The sequence below is a fragment of the Talpa occidentalis genome, unplaced genomic scaffold (assembly GCF_014898055.3).
Source record: "Talpa occidentalis isolate TD23 unplaced genomic scaffold, MPIMG_talOcc4v2.1 talOcc4.14, whole genome shotgun sequence".
NCBI classification, from domain to species: domain Eukaryota; kingdom Metazoa; phylum Chordata; class Mammalia; order Eulipotyphla; family Talpidae; genus Talpa; species Talpa occidentalis.
Genome location: NW_023601433.1, coordinates 23,815,792 through 23,839,483, shown reverse-complemented (window position 1 = coordinate 23,839,483; position 23,692 = coordinate 23,815,792). Strand labels below are relative to the sequence as shown.

At 41.1% G+C, this 23,692-nt stretch overlaps 1 protein-coding gene across 1 annotated transcript in view; it reads right to left on the bottom strand.

The window, feature by feature from the left end:
• The window catches only part of LOC119243975 (patched domain-containing protein 3-like), a 35,897-nt gene extending 18,587 nt beyond the window's left edge, over window positions 1-17,310 (bottom strand). The window contains exons 1-4 of the mRNA XM_054695464.1: window positions 16,240-17,310; window positions 15,272-15,393; window positions 10,952-11,018; window positions 1,644-2,578 (exon numbers count right to left, since the gene is read on the bottom strand). Of these exons, the coding sequence (XP_054551439.1) occupies window positions 1,644-2,578; window positions 10,952-11,018; window positions 15,272-15,393; window positions 16,240-17,310 (2,195 nt within the window). The remainder of the gene's footprint in view (window positions 1-1,643; window positions 2,579-10,951; window positions 11,019-15,271; window positions 15,394-16,239) is intronic.
• Window positions 17,311-23,692: the final 6,382 nt, after the last annotated feature.

Below are 23,692 nucleotides of genomic sequence, written 5' to 3'. Positions count from 1 at the left end.
TGAACAGATAATTTAGGTACTTCAAAACTTTGTTCAGAATGTGCATACAATGACTTCCCAGCAGAGCTGAACCTGGAATCACCATAGTAATCTACAGGGAAATGTGTCTTTTATTTTTTAAATAAATTGTATTCTTATATTCCCCATACAATTGCAACCCCCTTATTTTGACCCCAATCCCTCCCCTCCCTGCCCCCCAACCCCCATAGAGTGTCTCTCATTCATAGTTTTTTATTGATTTTGATTTTTGCTTTCTTATAGTTATTCATTTTCCTGGTCCCTTATTTAAGTTTTCTAGATTCTTGCTATGAGTGAGGCCATCCGGTATTTTTCTTTTTCTTTCCAGCTTATTTCGCTGAGCATGATCCCTTCCAGCGCCATTCATGTTGCTGCAAATTGCATGTGTTTATCTTTTTTGAATGCTGAGTAATATTCCATGGTGTATATGTACCACATCTTCTTGATCCAGTCATCTATTTTTGGGCATTTGGGTTGTTTCCAAAGCTTAGCTATTGTAAACAGTGCTGCTATAAACATAGGGGTGCAGGTGCTCTTTGGAATTGATGTTTCTGTGCCTTTGGGTAAATACCTAGGAGTGGGAATGCTGGATCATATGGAAGCTCTATCTTTAGTAGGTTAAGGAATCTCCTCACAGCTTTCCATAGTGTTTGGACCAGTTTACACTCCCAAAAGCAGTGCAGGAGAGTTCCTTTATTTCCACATCCTCGCCAACTTTTGTTGTTGCTAGCTTTTTTAATATGTGCCATCTCACTGGTTTGAGATGGTATTTTATTGTAGTTTTGATTTGCATTTCCCTGATTGCAAGTGACATTGAACATTTTTTTCATATATCTGGTTACATCCAATTTTTATAGTTTAAAATAAAGATGACAACAGTTCCTAATTTAGTAAAAATATTTTAATGTAGGACTAATTAATTTTTCTAGGGATATTATAAAGAACAGCTTGGGATGAGATTTCCAAATCAAGGAAACATGCATTTGTTTTCAGTTTATCAACTGTGCTTAACAGAGCATTTTTACCAGACTGGGTAGGGGCAGTCAAGAATTCTATCATTGGCCTCTGATTTGTTAGTGGATATTCCAACAAATCTTCAAAAAATAGTTAAGAATACTGGAATAAAAACTAGGCCATGAATAGCCCCCAATACCATGACAAGAAACATAATCTTAAAACATGTCCTGAAGATGTATGTGTTAGCTGCAGATAAAACAGACACTCCTATTATTGTTGACAGTGCACTTTGTAACACTGCGTAACCTAGCAAAAACAATGCCTCAATTGCTTTTTGGTTTGCTGAGGGTTTAGAACTGGAAACAAATGCATATGAAATATGTGCACAAAAATCAAAAGAAAACCCTATACAAATCACAAGATTCATCATGGATACGGAATCAAGGTTGATATGCCAGAATCCCATGAAACCTGTTATTCCTACAATCACAGAGCCAATAGAAAAAGTGACCCACAAGGAACACAATGGGTGGGGAATTAACAATAAAGAAACAATGAACATAGCTGTGGTTGCAACAATGACACTTCGAATAGTGTTTTCTAAGATTGCAGAATATTGATCAAAATAGATAAAAGCTGGGTTATACACCATTAGGGGAATCTCACACCTTTTGGCAATACTTCGTAATTGGAATAACATGTTCTTCTTACTGTGCGAAGAAGAAACACCCGTGGTCTGAATGAAGGCCCGGGAAGAAGTAATCTCATGTGATGATGAAATATTAATATCATATGTAAAAATTGGAATATGCACTAAAAAACCAGGAATGTTGTTTATAAAACTATCTTTGTCATTTTCAGCTAAGTTGTTGGCTTCCATATACTGTATATATGCTTGTAACCAAAACTGAGTTAGATTTTGAATGACATAATCACTGTTTTCAAAAGCGGTCAGACATTTCCCCAATGTTTGCCTAGTGTCTTTATCCCAGTAGTCAACTGCTTCAGTCATGATAACCATCACTATGGGACCATAATCTGAAAAATGCTCTTCATGGATGTTAAAATAGGGTGTGATATAGGAATCGTCACTTGCCAGATGTCGAAGGTCTAAACCTTCCTGCATTTGGAAACAGCCATATATACTGAATGTGATGTACAGAAGGTATAAAACCACTATCACAAACTTGGACTTAGTGTTTGTGAGAAAGGGGCCAAAATAATCTCTAAAGAACAAGTTCATTGGATGGATGCTCGATTCTTCATCAGTTCGAAGAGAACTAAATGGGAGGCAGCAGCATCTTATCAGCGAGGAAGAATTTTGGTCCGGGTTACCCTCTGAGCTTTGCAGCCTGCGCTGACAGGCCGCTTCTCTCCTACCATCTAGGGCCATAGAGGCGCCAAAACAGGTGATGTTATAAAAATAACAGAAGAGCAAGGTTGTTCCCGTGTAAATGCAAAAGTACTGCACGGACTTAAAGGAGGTCATCACCCCTGTAAAGAAGGCCAGGACATTTGTGAGAGTGGTGATGGTGATGGACACCGCCACGTGGGAGTAGACGTCAGACATTCGCTGTTGTACGCTGTCCATGACGTTGTTCTTCTGCTAGGCAGAAATCATGATAAACATATCATCAACGCCAACACCTGTTAAGAAAAATCTTAATGCATATTCATATCCATAAAAGTGTAAATAGCATAATTCAAAAGGTTTCCCCCTTTTTCTCCTTTGAATGAAGCAACATTGTTTTACATCCTTGTTGAGTTTTTGACAGTCTAGGATTTCTCCCCTCAGGTGTGGCCACCTTCACTCTCCCAGCACCAATGCACCCGTGGTCCTCCACCAGAGTCCTTGTGCTCTCCTCCCTGTCCCTCTTGCCACGCTCCCCCTCCTCCCTCTGCTTCCTGGCTGTCTCAGCTCTAGGTCAGCTTTCCAGTGTTGCTTTGAAAGATCGTCTTTGTCTGACCCTTTGTCTAGTTTCCCTATATTCCACATCTAAGTGAAATGATCCTTTGTCCCTTAAGGTCTTATTCTTTGGTCCTTCAGGTTTTATTAATCTCGCAGAATCTGTGCTTAGGTAACACTCTCCTTGGTTGTCTCTGAGTCCACAGCAGAGCACACTACTCTCTCTGTAATAAGCTTGTCCTTTGCACGGATTCCTATTATTTCCACACAGCACAGTATACTCCTCTTCTCCATTTGTGGTGCCTCAGTGTTGAGATCAGGAAACCTGGTGGATGTGTTAGTTCAAGCAGGATTAGCAATCTGTTTCTGATTCCACTAGATTACTTGAGAGACCATTTTCTCTCATAAGCCATTTCACAGAAATGCATAAACTCTTTCAGCCAACATTCTGTTACTGAACCTATCTGACCACCAACAGCATCAGTCTATATTTGCAGTATGACTTGTGAGGCACAGCGTCATTTACATGCACACTCACGCTAGTTTTCCTGATAGTCTGTTTTTGATATCCAGATAATGTCATTCGAACTTCCCAAGCTGAATCTAGCAAGATGGCCTCACCTTCTCCAGATACCCCACAACTAGATTGCAATAGAGCAAGGCCCAAAACCCCTGAAGGAAAAACAGACCTCCACAGCATATCTGAGGAGCAGCAGTCCCAAGGGAGGGAAAACATGAAGCAAACTCTGTGTAGTGAGATTGGGGCAGCAAAACTCGTGGCTGGTGGGCACATGCTATGCAACAACCCCTACAGTTGGGCCTCCCTGGTGGTGCAAGGGGATGAGACGCAGCCTGTGAAGCAATCCGCAGACTCTGCAGCACGAGTTTGATGCCCTGGCTGGCCAGGGAGCAACCCACATGGCGAGCAGACTTCTCCTGACTCACTCGCTGCTCCCCTCAGCAGTGTATTTCAGTCAGTCTGCCTGTGTATTTCAGTCAGTGAGAATCCTCTCATGCCCCCTCTCCTCTGGCCTCTACTCTAGCTCTTGTATGCATAAATAAATAAATCTTAAAAAAAAGAAACCCCTACAGTTGTGGGTTTGACACACAGCAATACCAGGGACTCCTGACACCTGGCAATGCACTGAATAAGGGAGTCAGCAAGTTGACAGCCAGGAACTGGAAAGCTTTGGGGTGGTAGTTCAGCATGAGCATTACTGGCTTGAGTGGAGGCTCACAGTATAGAACAGCTGGATCCTGACCTCTCAACAGGGAGAGCTGAGTCAGGTCACATGCGTCTCCCCATAGGAAAGGCTACTACTCGAGACTGGGATATTCAGAGAAATCGCCACCCCAACATGTGGCTAAAGCCAAAACAACAAAGGAATCCTGGTAAACTAGAGCTCAGTGCCTGCTAATGACAGGCACTCACACCCCAGGATAAGGCTTTGAGTGTCAAAAGAGAAGAGAACTCCCTGCCTGTGAGCCCATGTCAGCTGCAATCTGTGCCCCGTGCTCAAGCTCAAGCTCAAGCATTCAAGAAAAGCTTAGCGTGAGCATGAAGCCATGAAGGACATTAAGGCTGAGAAGTGGGCAAAGAAGTGGGGAGCACTTCCCAGCACCACCTCTGGTATCCACAGCACAGTAGGAAGCTTGAATTCCTGGCATTCATTGGGGTGATTCTTTGGTGCCCCACTGCCTTGGCACTCACTGTACCTTCTGCCCCTCATAAGCACCAGTTCTCTCGTTACTTCAACAGGGGAAAAGACAACGATTTGAAAGTCTGTCCCTACTACAACCCATCAAAATTAAAAACGAGGGGACAGACGAACAGATCACAAATGTTGGAGGGAAAAACGGAAGATGGGAGCCCCATTCCAGCAAAACTGCAGCACATGACTGACATAGATTTAGGGCAAAAGTTCTAACAAAGCCATGGAACTCCAATAACAGAGAACATGAGCCAGCACGAGAATACAAACAAAGCAATATGAGGTGTCTACAGTTAGAAATCACAGAAGTCTGAAACACTATAACTGAATGAAAAACATTCATTGAGGGCCTCAGTAGCAGACAAACAGAAGCAATGGAAAGAATCGATGAGCTCGAGAAACACCATGTTGGCGAACACACGATAGAGCAATGCAGGAAAAAAGGAATTTGAAAAAGGATATCATGTTTTCCTTTTGGGAAAACAGAGAGAAATCACATCCATCTCATATGGGTCCTAGAAGTAACAAAAATAAAGGCATAGAAAGTTCACTTAAAAAACAATGTCAAAGGGGCAAAATGGCAGCAGAGTAAAGATGCTGGGCTCACCCTCTCCATGTGTTCAAACTAGATTGCAACAGAACAAGGCCAATGACTCCTGAAGGAAAAACAGACAATTACAGCACAAGTAAAGTGCCCATCCAGAGGAGGGAGACCCCAGCAAGCAGTGGAACAGGCCAAGCAGGTAGCCTGCCTAGGCAGTGAGGTGAGCCCCAGTGGCCTGGCAGAACTGGCAATGTGCTTACACAGAAACATTTGGCAGACCTCAGCAAGCCTCCAGACTGGGTCCTGAAGCAGACCCACCACCCAGGCCCACAGACAGTGGTGCAGATCTGTGAGCTCAGCAGTGGCTCATGGAAGCAGCCCCATTGACAGCAGGCCTTGGCAGTTCTCAGTGAGCCAGGGCAGGACTGGAAGCAGACCAGCCACAGCAGGCATTGGTGCAGACATCAGTGATCTCTAGTGGGGGGGGTGGGAGGCAGTCCTGGAAGTAGCCCTTGGCAGACCTCAGGGCCTGGAAGCAAATCCACCAAGGTAGGTCCCCTGATGAAGTTGACCTATGCACAGAAGTTGACCTAAGATGCACAGTAAGGAAACTAGAAAGAGTTCAAGGTAAAGACAGAACGAAGAAGGCAGTCAGGCAGAAAAAAGCAGATAACCTATAAAAGTACCCTCCTCAGGCTTACGTCTGAATTCTCTGAGGAAATTCAACAAGTGAGGAGAGAATGGAATAATGTATTCGAAACACTCAAAGATCAAAACTGCCAGCAAAGAATATATATCCTGCAAGACTCTCGTTCAGATGTGAGGGAGAAAATAAGGACTTCCCAGACAAATGAAAGCAGGAGTTTGCTATCACTAGACTTCCTCCTCAAGAAATACTGAAAAGAGGGGCCTCCCCGGTGGCGCAGCGGTTGAGCGCTGGGTTGCGAAGCTGCCCGCAGCCTCTGCGGCGCCGGTTCGATCCCCGGCTGCTCCCTGGCCACCGGAGGAGGGTCCCACATGGCGCGCAGACCTCTCTGCCGCCCGCTGCTCCCCTCAGCAGTGTACTTCGGTCCTTCTGCCTGCTCTGCTCTCCGCTCTGGCTCTGGTGAATTCTCTCACCCTCCCGAGCTTCTGACTGTACCCAGTGCATGTATAAACAAAAACAAAGAAAGAAAGAAAGAAAGAAAACATGCCTCTATATAAAAAAAAAAAAAAAAAAATAAAAAAAAAAAAAAAAAAAGAAATACTGAAAAGAGAACTCCTATCTGAATTTCACATGAGAAAAGTCACAAGAAACTAAACTATAGAAGAGAAAACTAAAGACAAAATTACAGTAGCTAATACCTTTATATCAATAATCACTTTAAGTGTGAATGGAATGAACTTGTCAAGCAAAAGGCACAGAAATGATGGTTGGATCTGAAAACAAATCCAACTTCTTGTTGTCTCCAGGAGACCTATGTGAGTTCAGAAGATAAACAGATTCAAAGCAAATAGCTGGGAAAAAATCCTGCAAGTGAATGGGACCCTCAAAAAGGCAGAGACAGACATATTTCATCATCAGACAAAGAAAAACCCTTGCAGTTAAAAAGGGGACCAAGAGGCAGAATGGTCATTGCATAGTGATTAATGGAGCAACACATCAGGAAAGGATCAATATTCCATCAGCATACATGCAGCAAACAAAGGTGCACCCAAATATATAAGACAACTATTTGACAAACCTAAAAACAGACATTGACCACAACACAATGATGGTAGAAGACTTTGACACCCCACTTACATCAAAGACAGATCAACCAGAGGGAAAATCGACAAGGAAACAATAGCCTTAAGTGAGCAATAGACCGCTTGAGCCCACCAGACATTTACGGAGAACGACACTCCCCAAAAGCTGAGCACACATTCTTCTGAAGGTCACATGGAACATTTTCCACAGTGGATCACATTTTGGATCATAAAACAAGTGTGAATAAATTCATGAAGTTTGAAATCATTGTCAGGCACCTTTTCTGATCACAATGGTATCAAATAGAAATCAAGCACAAAACGAAGGTGGGAAAAACCCTGAGTAGGTGGTGACTATAAAGCACCACACTCATGACTATTGGGTTAATGAGGAAATCAAAGAAGAAATTTAAAAAACACCTGGAGACAATGGAAAATGAAGACACAACCTATCAGAACCTCTGGCCAGGATCAAGAACAGTTCCAAAAGGGAAGAACACGGCAACACAGGCACACATCAAGAAATAAGAAAGAACTCAAATAAATAAGAAAGAACTCAAATAAATATGCTAACATTACCTGAAAGAATTAGCAAAAAAGCTAGTTGAAGGTAGGAAATAATAAAAATCACAGTGGAAATAAATGACATAGGATTTAAAATGACAGTTTAAAAAAGTCATTGAGGGCCTCCCTGGTGGTGCAAGGGTAAGACACAACCTATGAAGTTATCTGCAGCCACTGGGCCATGGGTTCAATCCTTGACCAGGGAGCTGCGCACATTTTGCAGCAGATATCTCCTGACTTGCCTGCTGTTCCCCTCAGCAGTGTATTTCAGTCATTTTGCCTGTTCTGTTCCCCGCTCTTTCTCTGGTGAATCCTCTCATCCCCTCATACCTCTGGCCTGTACTCCCCACCTTGTATGCATAAATAAATAAATGTTAAAAAAAGTCTTTTAATTTAAAAAATCAATGAAATGAGTAGCTGGAACTTAGGGAAAAAATAAGATAGAAAACTTCTAGCTAGACTCAGTAAGAAAAAAACTCTTAGTATAAGGGGGTAGAAGGAACATATCTCCACAAATAAAAGGCATCTATACCACACCCACAGGTAACATACTCAGGGAGAGAATAGGATAAGATTTCAGATACACAACAATGATGTGCACTATCACCACCTATGTTCAACATAGTATTGGAGGTACTAGAGCTATTAGGCAAGAGAGGGATATAAAAGGAACCCAAACTGGAAACAAGTCAAACTATCACTATTTATAGATGACATGATAATACATATAGAAAAACCTAAACACTACATTTTACAAAATATTCGAACAATCAGGGAAGTGAGAGACTGCAAAATCAACATGCAAAATTCTGTTGAATTCCTGTATGCAAATAATGAACTAGAAGAGAAAGCCCTCAGGAAAACAATCTCATTTACAATAACATCAAAAAGTATTAAATACCTAGAAATAAACCTAACAAAAGAGGTGAATGATCTAAGAAGAGGTGGCAAATATACACAATGGAATATTACTCAGCAATCAAAATAGATAAACTCATGCCATTTGCAGCGACATGGATGGATCTAGAAGGAATTAGCTCAGTGAAATGAGCCAGAAGGAAAAAGAAAAATATCGGATAGTTTCACTTAAAGCAGGAATATAGGGGAACCCAATAAGACATCAGCATAAAAAAATAATAACAGCACAAAACACAACACAATAAAGACAATATTATAAATCAGAGACATCCTGCAGGGGAGGAGGAAGGAGAGGGATCAGAGGGAGGGAGGAGCACTGGGGACTGAGGTGATGGTGCACGAGTGCATTGGGGAAGGAAACTCTATGGGGACTGCACATGAGGGGCTGGGGGGAAGCAAATATTGTTCAAAAATGAGCAATGATGTAAAAAATTAAAAAATAAGAAATAAAAGTAAAAAAAATTAAGAGGTGAATGATCAATTCAATGAAAATGATAAGGTATTGCTAAAAGTAATAGAAGAAGATGCAAGAAAATAGAAAGATATTCCCCGCTCATGGATTGGAAGAATTAATATTGTTAACATGTACACCTTCTCCAAAGTAAGACAGATAGAGATGAAATGGAATTCCTATCAAAGTTCTAATGGAATTTTTCAAAGAAATAGAGCAAATTTAATTGAAATTTATATAGAGCCAGAAAAGACCCCAAATAGTCAAAGCGATATTGACCAAAAAACGTATTGGAATTAAAACAGACACACAGACCAATGGTATAGAAATGACAGCCCAGAAATAAACCCATAATTTTATGGACAGTTAATGTACAAAACAGGAGTCAAGAGTACACAATGGAAAAACGAAGTTCTCTTCAACAAACGGTACTGCAAAACTGGGTAGCCACAAGTAGAAAAAAGAACTAGACCACTCTCTCCTACCATACACAAAAAATAACTCAAAGTGGATTAAAGGTTTGGATGTAAGATCTGCAGTCATATAATACATAAAAGGAACCAGGCAAAATACGCCATAATATTGGCTTCATGGTTGTCTTTGGGGATTTGACTCCAACTTCAAGAAGACAAAAGCAAAAATAAACAAATGATACTACACAAGCTAAAAGGCTTCTGCCCAGCGAAAGGAAGTCTCATCAAAATGAAATGACACCCTACTGAATGGGAGAATACATTTGCACATCACACACCTGCCAAGTAGCTAATATCTAAGATCTACAAAGGACTCAGACAACTCAACCAAATGAAAACAAGCCAATCAAAAATGCACAGGAGAGCTAAATAGACACTTCTCCAAAGACGACACACAGATGGCCAGCAGGCACATGAAGAAAATGTTCAACATCACATATCATCATGGAAAGGCAAATCAAAAGCAGAAGGATATGTGCCTCCCCGGTGGCGCAGCGGTTGAGCGCTGGGTTGCAAAGCTGCCCGCAGCCTCTGTAGCGCCAGCTCGATCCCTGGCTGCTCCCCGGCCACCGGAGGAGGGTCCCACATGGCGCGCAGACCTCTCCTGCCGCCCGCTGCCCCCCTCAGCAGTGCACTTCGGTCCGTCTGCCTGCTCTGCTTCCTGCTCTGGCTCTGGTGAATTCTCTCACCCTCCCGCGCTTCTGACTGTACCCAGTGCTTGTATAAATAAAGAAATCTTAAAAAAAAAAAAGCAGAGGGATGTACCACCTCACTCCAGTGAGATTGGTCTACATGTGTATCTAACAGAAACCACAGAGGTTGGTTAGGATAAGGAGAAAAAAGAACCCTAGTACTTTCTTGGTGGGAATATAAAGGTTTCCTAGGTTTGAATTCACCAATCTCATGTGGATATGGTAGATTGCTTTTAATTATTTTTTCAATTCTCAATCACACTGAAATGAACATACTTACTCTACTTTTTGGAGTGTTTTTTTCAATTATTAGGACAAATTCCTAGAAGTAGAATGGAGAGGTGAAAGACATGCACCTTGAATCCCCTTGTAAGCCTTTTGATTTGATAGAAAAATTGGACTAAGTATGAGCCAATTCATAATCTTCTCCTAGCAGCAGATGACAGTGTTCATTACATACAACCACCCCAAAAGCTTCAGTCTCGCAATATTTATTATTCTAATAAGAAGACAAGGCATCTAAGTTTTGGTTTAATTTGCATCCCTTGATTGAGAGGTCATATATTTTCCCCCTTACATTTTCAGTGTATTGTATTTTCCCTTTTCAGGGATCTGTGTGTGTGTGTGTGTGTGTGTGTGTGTGTGTGTGAGAGAGAGAGAGAGAGAGAGAGAGAGAGAGAGAGAGAGACAACTGCCTGCTCATGTCATTCTCTTTACTTTTCCATTTGGGGTCCTTAATTTTTCCAGTTCTGAAGACACAATTTAATGTTTATCTTAATTTCTGACACCATATTTTGGATCTGTAGTCATCTAAGCACAGTTCTTTTACTTAATCTATCATAAACTCTTTCTGTTATCTACTTTCTCCCAAACACACACATAGTGTAGCCTCACATTTGCTTTACTCACCTAGTATTAGAAATGGTGCATTTGCAACTATTGTCACAAATGGCACCCCCACATACAACATGAGGCCAAAGCCACTCACCACTGCCAAGGCAACAGAAATCACTCCAACGACTGCAATAAACATTTTGTTTCGTATACAGCTAAACCTGTAAATAGGGAGGGGAAAATGATGAATTTTTGGCAGCAGCTTCCATACTCAAATTCCATCAATTCATGACATTCTTGATTAGGACCTGTTCTGAAATCTCTTCTGCAACCATTCTACACCTGTCTCCTGGAGACCTTTAATTCCCATGCACTATCCCAGACCCACTACACCAATTCAAAGAGGGAAAATAAAAGTTGGCATTTTGTGCTTTAACTTAACTATCGTCTTATGCAGCAGGCCAAGCACTAATTCCCTGATGGTGTTTCAGAACCACATACATGTACTGGAGCACAGCAGATGGTTAATTCCACTCTAGTGTTCAAGGAGTTGTGTGTGAATGGAACACAACACTAAAGGGCACACAGCTGTAGTTGAGAAAGTACCCACATCCAATTATCTTTGCACTCATTTCCTGATTCCAACTAGCTATTAACACCAACCTAAAGGGTTCCCGTACAACAGAGATAGTGTGTGGTTAATAAAATGCATGAAAGCATCCTGCTAAAACAGTTTCAAGATTCTCCTTTATTGATGAAGTGGGTTCTAGAAAAGTTGCTATTAATTGCCAAAAAAAAATGTTTTGAAATGTACGGTTTTGGGATCAACACAAGAATTTTCTGTTTCTCTGTTGGAAAACCAGAAATGGGAGTATAGAGAGAGCATTTGAAAGCATGTATGCAGTACTTTGCCTCCACAATAACTACATTACATTTTAAAATATTGACAAACATCTGTGGTTTTATATTTTAATTTTATGTGAACAGTTTTAAAACAAATGATTGTAAAAGTCTCTCTGGACTTCTATAGGAAAAGGAAACTAAGTTTGAAGACTAGGAGAGACAACTAAGGAAATGGAGCTACTGATTCCAAAACAGAATGTGACAAAAAGACTTCTTCAGACCATATTCACATACTAAAACTTTGTTTTTATTAAAAGGTTTCTGCAGTGATGTGTTTCACTTTTTCTCAAACTGCTGGTGCCTTGAGTTAAATGTAGTGTCCCAAATACACACACACAAACACACACACATACACAAATTTCAGAGAAAAAGTAAATCGCTTGGTTACAATAAATTTGAATGTAATGAATATTTTCCTTTTGCAATACTTCTTGAAAACAATATTTATAAATATTTAAGATAAGAACATAACAAAGATAAACTTCAAATGCAAAAAGATTAGTCAGAGCTACACAGGACATGTTTAGTCTCAATCCCTTTTACAAGTTTCTGCATTTTTACGTAAATTTTTTAGACACTGATGTAGGAAGGTAAATTGTTGTCTACAGTGACTTTACTTTGACTAGTTGTGCTGATGTTCTCTAAGCAACTGTTAATAATTGTAAGTGAAGGAAAGATATGAAAATGGACACTGTAGGAGACTGATGAATGCACTTGCAGATATTCTAGAACTCTACAAGTAACTTGATAGAAGCAGTTTATCAAAATGATCGGAGAATGATCAAACTTTAGATTTCCTATGACCCGGGATCAACAGATCTTCACTCAGTAGTTTTACAATGACGCTGCAGAATCATTGTGTCTAAAATTTTCCTCACATGATTCCAATGGTCAGTCAAATTGAGGCATCCCTGGCAGCAAAATGGCCAATTTTCTGAACATTCTAATAACTTGACAGCATCGGACTGAATTGGAAATGATTACACTTAGAAAACTGTATGTTCGGGGAGGAGGCCACATCTTTCTAAAAGATAACGATGTCTATTAAACACAAGAACAATTAAAGTATATTTGAGAGGAGAAAGATTTTCCAGATTTTATCAGAAATTGATCTAATAGTTGGCATAATAAGTTTTGTCATTTCTAAAATGCCAAATTTGAAATAGACTACAAACTCAATATACCACTACTTGCCATAGAATGGTGTTCAATTTGGCAATGCTCTCTTGGGAAGGTCTTACTGTTGTCCAAATGATTTCATTCCAAGCCAAAAAATATGGAATGCTCAAATGTGTTGAATCTCTGAGCTAAACAAACATAAGATAGTCGTATTGATAACAGAGAGAGGGAGGGCAAGATGTCAAAAGAATCCACAAAAGCACTAGCAGGAAAATCAGTTACATATATTCAAGTCCAAGGAAGGCAAGTATTAGGACTATACTCAGCACCTGTGCCGACAGAAATTTCCTGGTCCTTTTCTTCTTTGTGTGTGCTCCAACCCAGGAAGTAGTTTTGCAATATGGAAAGGAGGAAGGAATACTAGACAAATACTATGAGAAGCACCGTCTTAAATATGCTCAGAATGCTAAAGGAGAACACTGACAAGGAAAGCAATATATGAATGAAATAATAATATACATCGAAAAATTTAAAAGGAACCAAACAGAAATTCTGGAGCTGAAAAGCTAAAAAACCAACCAACAAACATATACAACACAAACAAGTGAAACTTGGCGATGCTGACCAGATGGTGAATTCTCTCACCCTCCCACGCTTCTGACTGTACACAGTGGTGGTATAAATAAAATAAATAAATCTTAAAAAAAAAACAACAAACCCAATGTGGTACTAGCATGCAAATAAACATACAGACTAACAGTATAGAATTGGGAGTCCAGAAATAATCCATAAATATAGACAGTTGATTGACAAGTGTAGTAAGTCTAACAAACTGGAAAAGTCTCTTCAATAAATGGTTCTTGGGGCCTCCCCGGTGGCGCAGCGGTTGAGCGCTGGGTTGCGAGGCTGCCCGCAGCCTCTGCGGCGCCGGTTCGATCCCCGGCTGCTCCCCGGCCACCGGAGGAGGGTCCCACATGGTGCGCAGACCTCTCCTGCTGCCCGCTGCTCCCCTCAGCGGTGTGCTTCGGTCCTTCTGCCTGCTCTGCTCCCCGCTCTGGCTCTGGTGAGTTCTCTCACCCTCCCGCGCTTCTGACTGTGCCCAGTGCTTGTATAAACAAAACAAACAAACAAGCAGACAAATAAATAAATGGAACATGCCTCTATTAAAAAAAAAAATAAAAAAATAAATGGTTCTTGGAAAACTAGATCTTCACATACACAAGGATGATGCTGGGACCTTAACTAAATACCATAAACAGAACTGAATTAGACATTGATCATTGATCTAAATAAAACAGTTAAAACCATAAAAACTTGTAGAGGGAAACACAGATTCAGTGTGCATGACCTTGGACTTGTCAATGTACACTTAGATATAATACCAAAAATACAAGTACCAAAAAAATTAGATATGTTGGATTTCATAAAAAAATAAAAAAAAAAGTTAATTGTTACAGGCCATTGTCAAGAAAGTGAAGAGACAGTCTATAAAGAGTAAGAAAATATCAGCAAGTCATATAGCTGAGAAGTGGCTTAATAACTGAAATATGCAAAGTGCTAAGGAAAAACTTGAATCTACAACAAAAGGTCAAACAACCCAATTATAAGAAGGGCAAAGGACTTGGATAGACATTTCTCCAAAGAGGATATACAAGAGCCAATAAACAATTGAAAAGACTATCAACATGATCAGATATTTACAGAAATGCGAATCATCACCACAATGAGATACCACTTGACACCAACTAAGACAGGTAAAATCGATAAAAGGGAAAAGAATGAGTGTTGGTTTATAGGGAGACTGTGTAAAAACTGGAGCCCCTATCTACTGCTGGTGGGATCGAAAATGGTGTAGACTCTGGAAAACAGTGTGATGGTTCTTCAAATAGCTGACTATGGAATTCTCATGCAACCCACCAATTCCACCTGTAAATGATTCTCTTAACATGAGCACACCATGTTCCTTGCAGTGTTACGATTGTCATGAGAAGGAAATATTCCAAGTGCCCACAAAAGACCGTGGGTAACCAAATTGTGGAGCACACATACAATGGAGCACAGAGCCATCGAGTGGAATGAAGATGTCACATGTGCACAAGGACAAACCCTGGAAGCATTATGATTAGTGAAATAAGTCAGTCACAAAAAAATGTATGATTCCATTGACATGAAAATCTAAGAAAGGGAAATTCATAGAAAGAATAGAGTCAAGGTTAATCAGGACTGGAGGAGAGAAGGGCAGCAGGAGCCACTGCTCACTGGTCACAGAGTTCCTCCTTTGGGTTATGAAAGATATTTGGAAACAGTCACGACAGTACACAGCCAAGGGGATGTGATTGATGCCAGTGAACTGTACACTTAAAATGGTTAGAATGGCACGTGTTACGTTAAAAATCTTACAACAAATATTTTTAAGTTTAAAAACTAATAAAAGTTTTTTTTTTTTTTTTACCTGTAGCATGATACGATTGCAAATAATATGATCAGAAGGTATGCCGTGTAAAACAAAGGGACCACTGACCTAGCAGTCGCCTCAAATTCCAGTTTCTTAGAGAGTGATGTGAAGTAGACCACCTGTCGTAAAAATACATTCAGGTAAAATAACTTTTAATTCCAATATTTGTGTATGAGTGACAAGATCTATCAAAATATTATAGCTTATTGATTGAAACATGTTACAGTTCAGTAAAAGATTAAAATAGTGTGAATTATGATTTTAGAATAAAGGTAATAAAAAATGTTCCCCACCAATGCATGGCATGCTTTCTAAGATTTCTTTCAAAAATCCAATCTTTAATATTCCTGAGTATACAAATTCTCAATTTTCTCTAATACTGTGTAATCACTGATAACTGTCAAAATTTTGGCTTTTTGTAAATGACGAGTAGGTTGCTGTCTTTTGCTATTTAATAAAAAAGTATAATTTCAGCAAGGCCTGGTATCCAAAGCCTTTTCCCAGCGGGTGTCTCTCACCAGGCCTTGCCAAAAGTGTTAGCAGGTTTGGTCATCATCTAAGGTGCCTGGCAGGATGCTAGAAAATACTTGAGAAATATGAGCTAGCCATGTTTTTCAAAAACACCAGGGACACCAAGCAAGTTTTTGGGGGCTCCAGAAACAGTACAGACGTGAAGTGAGAGCATTCTGGCTAGAAAACCAAAAGGAACCCTGAAGATCAATGTCTGCTCTGAACACACCCAGCCCTGGGGTGTAAAATGAGTGTTTTCCACTTGAATGTGACCCAGTATCTAGGCTGGCGGCTTCCCTTGGTGTCCCTTGAAGAAAGCTGGCTTAAGCATCAAAGAGAGTGGAGCAGACCCGGTTCCACGTCAAGGCCTCCACCAAGTAGCCAGGCGCGGACACATCCCTGGACAGGTCTTATCCCTCCCACCTTCTCCTCCCTCTAAACCCAGCCCAAGGCACCTGGATGTTCTTCAAGATCAGGCGCTTTTCAATGGCATGAATTTGGTCCAGGAACTCCAGCAGCCACTTCTGGCTGCGCGCGCTGTCCTCAGGGTCCGCGGTCTTCAGGTAGTACTGCAGCAGCATGGCCTTGGCTTGCAGGAGTAACCGGCTTATCCCCGAGCCGGGACCTAGGACAGTTCCTCCCAAGAGGCCGGCCAAGTAGACGGGAGAAGTGGAGGTGTTGTAAATAGGGAAGGTGATGCTTTTCAGATCCATGTTGTTATTCTTCTGCCAGATGAACAGGACTGGGTTGGAGGGCATGCAGGTGCTCTGGTACCTGGCACACACCTGAGGGTAGAGGACGTAGGTTCCATTTCCCAGGGGCGCGGTCAGCATCTGCACCGCCTTGTCCAGTTGACTAATTTCTGAGAAGATGACTTGATCCAGCAGATTGGTAGTGTTGGAGACCACCAGGATGGAGGCAAAGTTGACCTCCATGCTGGACCGCAACGGGGAGAAGAGGTGCGACTCGTTGGTGGAGAAATGTGCCTGCACGAAGTGCCGCTCGGCCTTGGCTGGGCTGCCCAAAGGGGTGTAGTGCTCCCCCAGGTTCTCTTCAGTCTCCCTGGGCAGGTACATCAAACCGGTGCCCAGGACAGCCGTCAGCACCAGGGGAGCCAGCAGGAAAAGCCAGGGGTGCGAGCCCACAGCTAGCCCCATCCTCTGGAATCCCCAGGCGAGGGGCTGCTCCAGGCAGTTGGTGTGGTAGCGGGGCCTCCCAGGGGGTGGCTGCTGCCCCTGGGCTTCTGGGACTGGTGAATCCCCGCTCTCAGACAGCTGTCGGGGTGGGTCTGAGGAAGGCCCCGAAGCCTGGCTCTCGTTGGGCTCCTGCCCCTCACTGGCCTCCAGGACCTGCTCTGGCTGCCCCGCGGAGGCGGGGAGCTGCTGGGGCCCAGTTGCCGCCTCAGGATCTGCTCTGCTCTCAGACTCTGGCTCGGGCCAGTCCTCCTGCTCTGGCCTCTGAGCCCCTGAAGCCTCCCCTTGCTCGAACCCTCCTTGGGGTGCAGCCTTGGAGGAATGGACACCCATTTCCGGAAGGACCAACCAGTTGTTCAACAGGAGACCGAGAAAGCAGTGACTGGATGTTGCACCCAGTCCCCTCCCCCGCAGCTTCCGGGAGGAATCCACAGGGAGGCTGTGCCAATGGTCACAGCCCCTCGACCTTTGACCTCCGCTGTGCATGCTGGGATGCGGCGGGGGGCTGCCAGGGGGGTACTTTGCTGGAGAACGGGGTCTTTCCAGCTGGCCTAGTTGGGGAAAGTGGTTTCCAGGCGGGTCTGCGCTCCTGCCCTTAGGATCCCCCACCTGAGGGGCCTGCATTTGCTACACTGTTATCAGTCGTGGGGTTCCCTCCTGTGCCCTGCGGGGGTGTTGATATATCCGCGGAGAGAAGCAGAGGCTGGGACAGAAAGGGAGAAGGAGGCTAGAGAAGCCCAGAGTGAAGACCTATGGGGGCTTTTCATTTTATTTATTTATTTTTTTAGATTTGTTTATTTTTATTCAAGAACTGGGGTACAGGCCAGATGCGCGGGAGGGTGAGAGGTTTCACCAGAGACAGAGCGGGGAGCAGAAGAAGCAGACTGGCTGAAATACACTGCTGAGGGGAGCAGTGGGCAAGACAGGAGACGTCTGCCCCGCCATGTGGGACCCTCGCCGGTGGCCAGGGCCGGGGACAGCTCCACAGTGCGAGGCTCAACCCGCTGCGCCACTGGGGAGGCCCCACTTTTCAATTTAAAAGTGAAGAGAAATCGAATACTAATAAAATGCTAGTCATGAAAGTTGAGGTAGTTAGATTACAATCACGAAAAGTGGATATTCAGAAGAATAAAAAAAAATTGCAGATAAACAGGTGACCACATAGTGACAAAGAGTTTGATTTATGGGACAATCCTGAAATGTGAGGAGATTGTAGTCTCAAAACATGTTTTCAAAATTCCAGAGCAGAAGAAAATAATGAAAATTACAATGGACGTGCATAAATTAGAGACTTGATAAAAAGAGACATCAGTGTAATCCAAATGACTAAAATCAAAAATGAAAGATTACCATGGATCATTCTGAAATTTAAAACAATTATAAGAAATTACTCTGAAAAATGACATGCCAACAAATTGTGCACAGTGGATGAAACAGACAAATTCCTTGGAATAGAAACGGTACCAAGGCCAAATGGACAGACCTCTCTCTAGGAAGAGAATGACTCAAAGAAAAGCCTCTTTGATCATGCCTTTAACTGGGCTTTGGAAAGGCGGGTGATGTACAGTTCCTTTTATAAGGAAATTTGCCTGGCATTTTCCCATGGTTGCAATCACTTTGCATTAATAGCAATTATGTTTTTAATGTAAGTAGAAAAAGTATTTTTCATAAAATCTCCAGATTATAAGACTACTCTGTCTAAGAGTTTATGGGAATATCTTTCACAATCTCTTAAAGGATAAATAGATTTTGAATATTGGTTTTATATAAGGTCATGGTTGAAAGGAGACCACAAGATGGCACCTGTTTTCTATTTTAAAAGTTACTGTATTCTTCCAATCCATGAGCAGGGGATGTCTTTCCATTTCTTTGTGTCTTCTTCTATTTATTTTAACAGTGTTTTATAGTTTTATTTGTATAGGTACTTTACCTCTTCTGTTAGATTTATTCCCAAATATTTGATTTTTTTTTGTTTCAATAATAAAAGGGATGGTTTTTTTGATTTCTTCTTCAGATTTATTGTTTGTGTATAGGAAGGCTACTGACTTTTGCGTGTTGATTTTGTATCCTGCCACTTTGCTGAACTGAAGAGGAAATGCAAATGGCCAACAGGCATATGAAAAAATGTTCAGCATCACTTGTAATCAGGGAAATGCAAATCAAAACTACCATGAGATACCATCTTACACCAGTGAGAATGGCACATATTAAAAAAACTAGCAACAACAAATGTTGGTGAGGTTGTGGAGAAAAAGGAACTATTCTGCACTGTTGGTGGGAGTGCAAACTGGTCCAACCACTATGGAGAGCTGTGTGGAGATTTCTGGACCTACTAAACATAGAGCTTCCATATGATCCAGCAATTCCACTCCTAGGTATTTACCCAAAGGCCACAGAAACATCAATTCCAAAGAACACCTGCACCCCTATGTTTATAGCAGCACTATTTACAATAGCTAAGCTTTGGAAACAGCCCAAATGCCCAAAAACAGATGACTGGATCAAGAAGATGTGGTACATATACACCATGGAATATTACTCAGCATTCAAAAAAGATAAACACATGCAATTTGCAGCAACATGGATGGCGCTGGAAGGGATCATGCTCAGTGAAATAAGCCAAAAAGAAAAAGAAAAATACCGGATGGTCTCACTCATAGCAGGAATCTAGAAAACTTAAATAAGGGACCAGGAAAATGAATAACTATAAGAAAGTGAAAATCAAAATCAACAAAAATCTATGAACCAGAGACACTTTTTGGGGGGTGGGGGGCGGGAGGGGAGGGATTGGGGTCAGAATGGGGGGTTGCAATTGTATGGGGAATATAAAAATAAAATTTATTATTTTAAAAAAAAATTTTAAAAACATTCAAAAAAATAAAAAATAAATAAAAGTTACTGTAAATTAAAAAAAAAAGTTACAGTAAATTAGCAGGAGGGCTCCTTTTCTTTTTCTTCTGTGTTTCAACCCCTAATTATAGCCACCTCTTGAATTTATTATTCACATGCTTTAAACCTACTGGCATCTGTATCACATTTAGCCTGTAGATGGAATTACTGATTTGGGAATGCCATGTGTTATACCACATGCATATTATGGAGGGAATGGCTTGGTTTCCTAAAATTTGAATAGGAAATGTCAAAGGGTGCTTACAAGTACTCTACCATGAAGCAAATCCAGGCACAGTGCCTCTCACTGCCCATCTCTGTGATATTTCTTTAGCATCACGTCAGCATATTTTTCCCCTCAGAAAACAACTACTGAATGTCCACAAGAGTTCACAAATCAGTCACTGTAAGTACTAACTTTTATAGAAAAGCAAGTATATGCTTCTGGATCCTATATTATCCTGTCTTCGCCTTCTAGATTATTTTATTAATCTACTTATCTAGATTACTAACATTTGTTTGAGTCTAGAATGTCAGTCAAAAAAGACTGTCTTTATTTAATTTTTCTCCTGCCAATTTTGTTTTATACTATAAGAAGTATAGTGGCAGGTAGGGCCACTGAGCAGAATGTCTATGATACAGCAGATGGGAAAAGGAGAGGCTTGGAGCCCTCCGTGGCTTTCTCAGGCTTTTATTGAGCTTTACATGTAGTATGGCAAACAGGTACACAGCAGGCAGCGTGCTGGGAATCATGAGTCCCGCAAGACTCCAAGCCCCCAGCAAGTCTTCACTTTGGGCTTCTCTGCCTTCTTTCTCCAGGTCTTTCTCTCCTGCCTCTTCTGCTGCTGCTTCTCTTGGTGGCTATCCCAATACTCCTCCCATGGCCCACAGAATTAAAGGAGACAGCTTGCAACAATGTAACAACGGCAGAGCCCCATCAGGCAGGGCTATCCCAATAGTGGGAGGGCAGAAAAGCCTGAAAAACCATTTACCTGCAGAGGAATTTGGCTTTCTTACAATTCCTAAGAAATAAGATCAGGCCAATTGTTCTATGGGTTTACCTGCTATGTTTGATTTGTGAAACTCTTTCGTATTGGCTGCAGAGCTGGAGATCACACCAAATATTAACTGAGACACGATGGCATGCAAATGACATGGCATTGGAGTTGGTTTGTTTCTTAGGTTTCTTCCTTTCAACTGACACAACGCCCTGACCTTTCATCTGAGTATGGGAATACACTTTTCCAGGGGAGGATCCTCCATAATTTAGAAAATACCATCTGTGTGATAACAGGAAAGGAATTGGGATATTAAAGAACATAGTTTAGAACTTAACATTTTATATAGTCTGCTTCTTAGGCATAAGCAGTCTAGATCAAGTCAAGCAGACAAAGCATAACCGAGTGCTCAGTCACCTGCTATCCTTATCTTTATCAGTAGGTAGTTTCATTCTCCTTCTGTTCCCCAGTTGTCCTCAACTGGGGACACTGTACATGTGCACTGCATATTCTCTGTCCCCATCTCCTTCTTTTTAGTCCCACTCTAACAGGTTAGCTAGAGCTAGTGTGGTGGGGGGAAAAAAGGGATATTGCCCACTGCTATTTATAACATGGCTTTCTAAATTTGTGTGTTAGTAAGTAATGTGATTATTTGTTTCCTACATTTGACCATAAGCTCTTCGGAGACAAGAACTGTGGCTTATTCATTCCTGCATTTGTTACCCATTGGAGACCCAATGTTATTCAAAAGTGGGTGACAATACAGCAGTGGCAGCAAAGAAAGGACCTTCCAAATGACTAATATGTAGCTGCTTATTCTCACTACTCAGATGGCCCTCCTGCTTTATGTACTGCAGTTTTATTTAATTAATATGTGGTAGACACATTAACTGAAATGGATTCTGTAGTAAGTAGATCCTCTAGGATTTTTTTTAGATGCCTTTATGCTCAATGAGATAGGAGGTATCTTCTTGTATCTTCTTATGAGCACTTTTTCCTTTCTTCTTTCTTCCTTGTTAGGAATTTAAGCAGTAGAGTTGTTCCAATTTGTGTAATAAGCTGCCCCTAGGCATTATGAACTCCTCATAGTTTTCTTTTTCTGGGTTAAAATCATAGGAGTTGCACCAGACATTGAGAAGGGGCTCTAAAGCTGAAACACGAATAATTCAGAAGGAAACTGAAGTCAGGATTAATAGTGCCAACAGCAAGAACTGATCATGAATATAATATGTGGGGAAACATTGATAAGCTGTGTATCAATATCATGGTAGTGTGGTCAACTCTTAACATTAAAGGCCTCCATTGAATCTTGACTCAGTAATTGTGATATTCCGTGGTCCCTTTCCTTAATGACTCTGGGTTTGGCTAACTTGGTCAAATGAGACATTAGTAAGACTGACACATCAGAGGACTGACAAGTTTTTGTGCATTTGGAACTTGTTGGCTCTGAAACAAGAGAAAACAGGGTCCTGCTGAATTGGGATCAGCTTCACAGCACTCATAGTAAAATTTTTAAAGTAGTTGCTTTAACCTTGACCTTAAATTCCTTTTTATATAACAAAGTGAGTTTCCCATTTTCTGTAATAGATTGATACCCAGAAAGAAATAGCAGAAAACAAACTGGAGCTTGCTTAAGGGAAAGAAAAATAGAGATTTCATTAATGGAAATATTAGAAAAGGAGAGAGGAGATATTGAAGGTTGTACTCAGTACACAAAAAGTAAAACAAGAAATGAGATCTGAAATATTGTTGAGGTAGGACTTTGAAAGGGGGAAATAATTTAATATTTAACTAGGTCAGAGAGTGACTATAATCTGAAAAAAATTATCAGAGAAAATAGTAGTAATGCTCCCAAAGGGGAACCAAGTGCAGAAGGTAAATGAATAGTTGGAGAAGTTCTCTGGAAGCATAGAAGAGCTAGTCAGTCAGCGGTTACAAAAAAAATCAATGGATTTTTCTATTTCTATTTTAATTTTATTTTTCCATATCTATACATGTTCCACTCACCCTCCACCAAATCACTCATGTCAATACCCCCTTGGCTTCTCTACACTGGCCTCCTTCTCACTCCCCCCACCCCGTTTCCTCTGTAACCATTAAATTGTTTCTCTGAGTTTAAGATCTATTCCTGCTGTATTTTGTCTGAGTGTTTTTTGGTTATTTATGCTTCTCAGATGAGTGAAACCATCCAATAGCTATCTTTCACTTTCTGATTTGTTTCACTTAACATAATTACCTTGAGGACCATCCATTTTGTCCCCAAAGCCACTATTTCATCCTTTTTCACATCTGTATAGTATTCCATAGATGTTTAAGCCAAGATTGTGGACCATTAGTTTAGACTACTTCATGTATTAGTAAGTACATTTTGAGGGATAAAGTTACATAAAGATTCATGTTTTACCTGAGCTCTAGTGGACCAAGAATTTCTAGAGTTAAATCTTCTCCAATAAGAAGCACACAGAAGGAACTGAGAAGGAAAAACTGATCAATCTATGCCTGAAGTACATGAGGCAAGGATCCTGAGAAGGAATTTGGATAAGTTTATCTAAGTTAGTAAGGTGAAGATGGACAAGACTTAATTAAACAATGAATAGTTTGATAATTCAGAACTTAATATTTCTGGCCTCAAAACAAACACATAGGTCTTTGTTTAAAAAAAAAAAAAAAAAAAACAAAAACAAAAACCAACAACATATCTGATCCCCAAATCAAGTTAAAGCAATGGAAGGAGAGAGCTCAGTCCTAAAAATCATGGCTGGCTTATAGATTTTTCCAAGATGTAGGGGTCAAGATAAGATTTGTAAAACTAAGGGAACCTTCTGGAA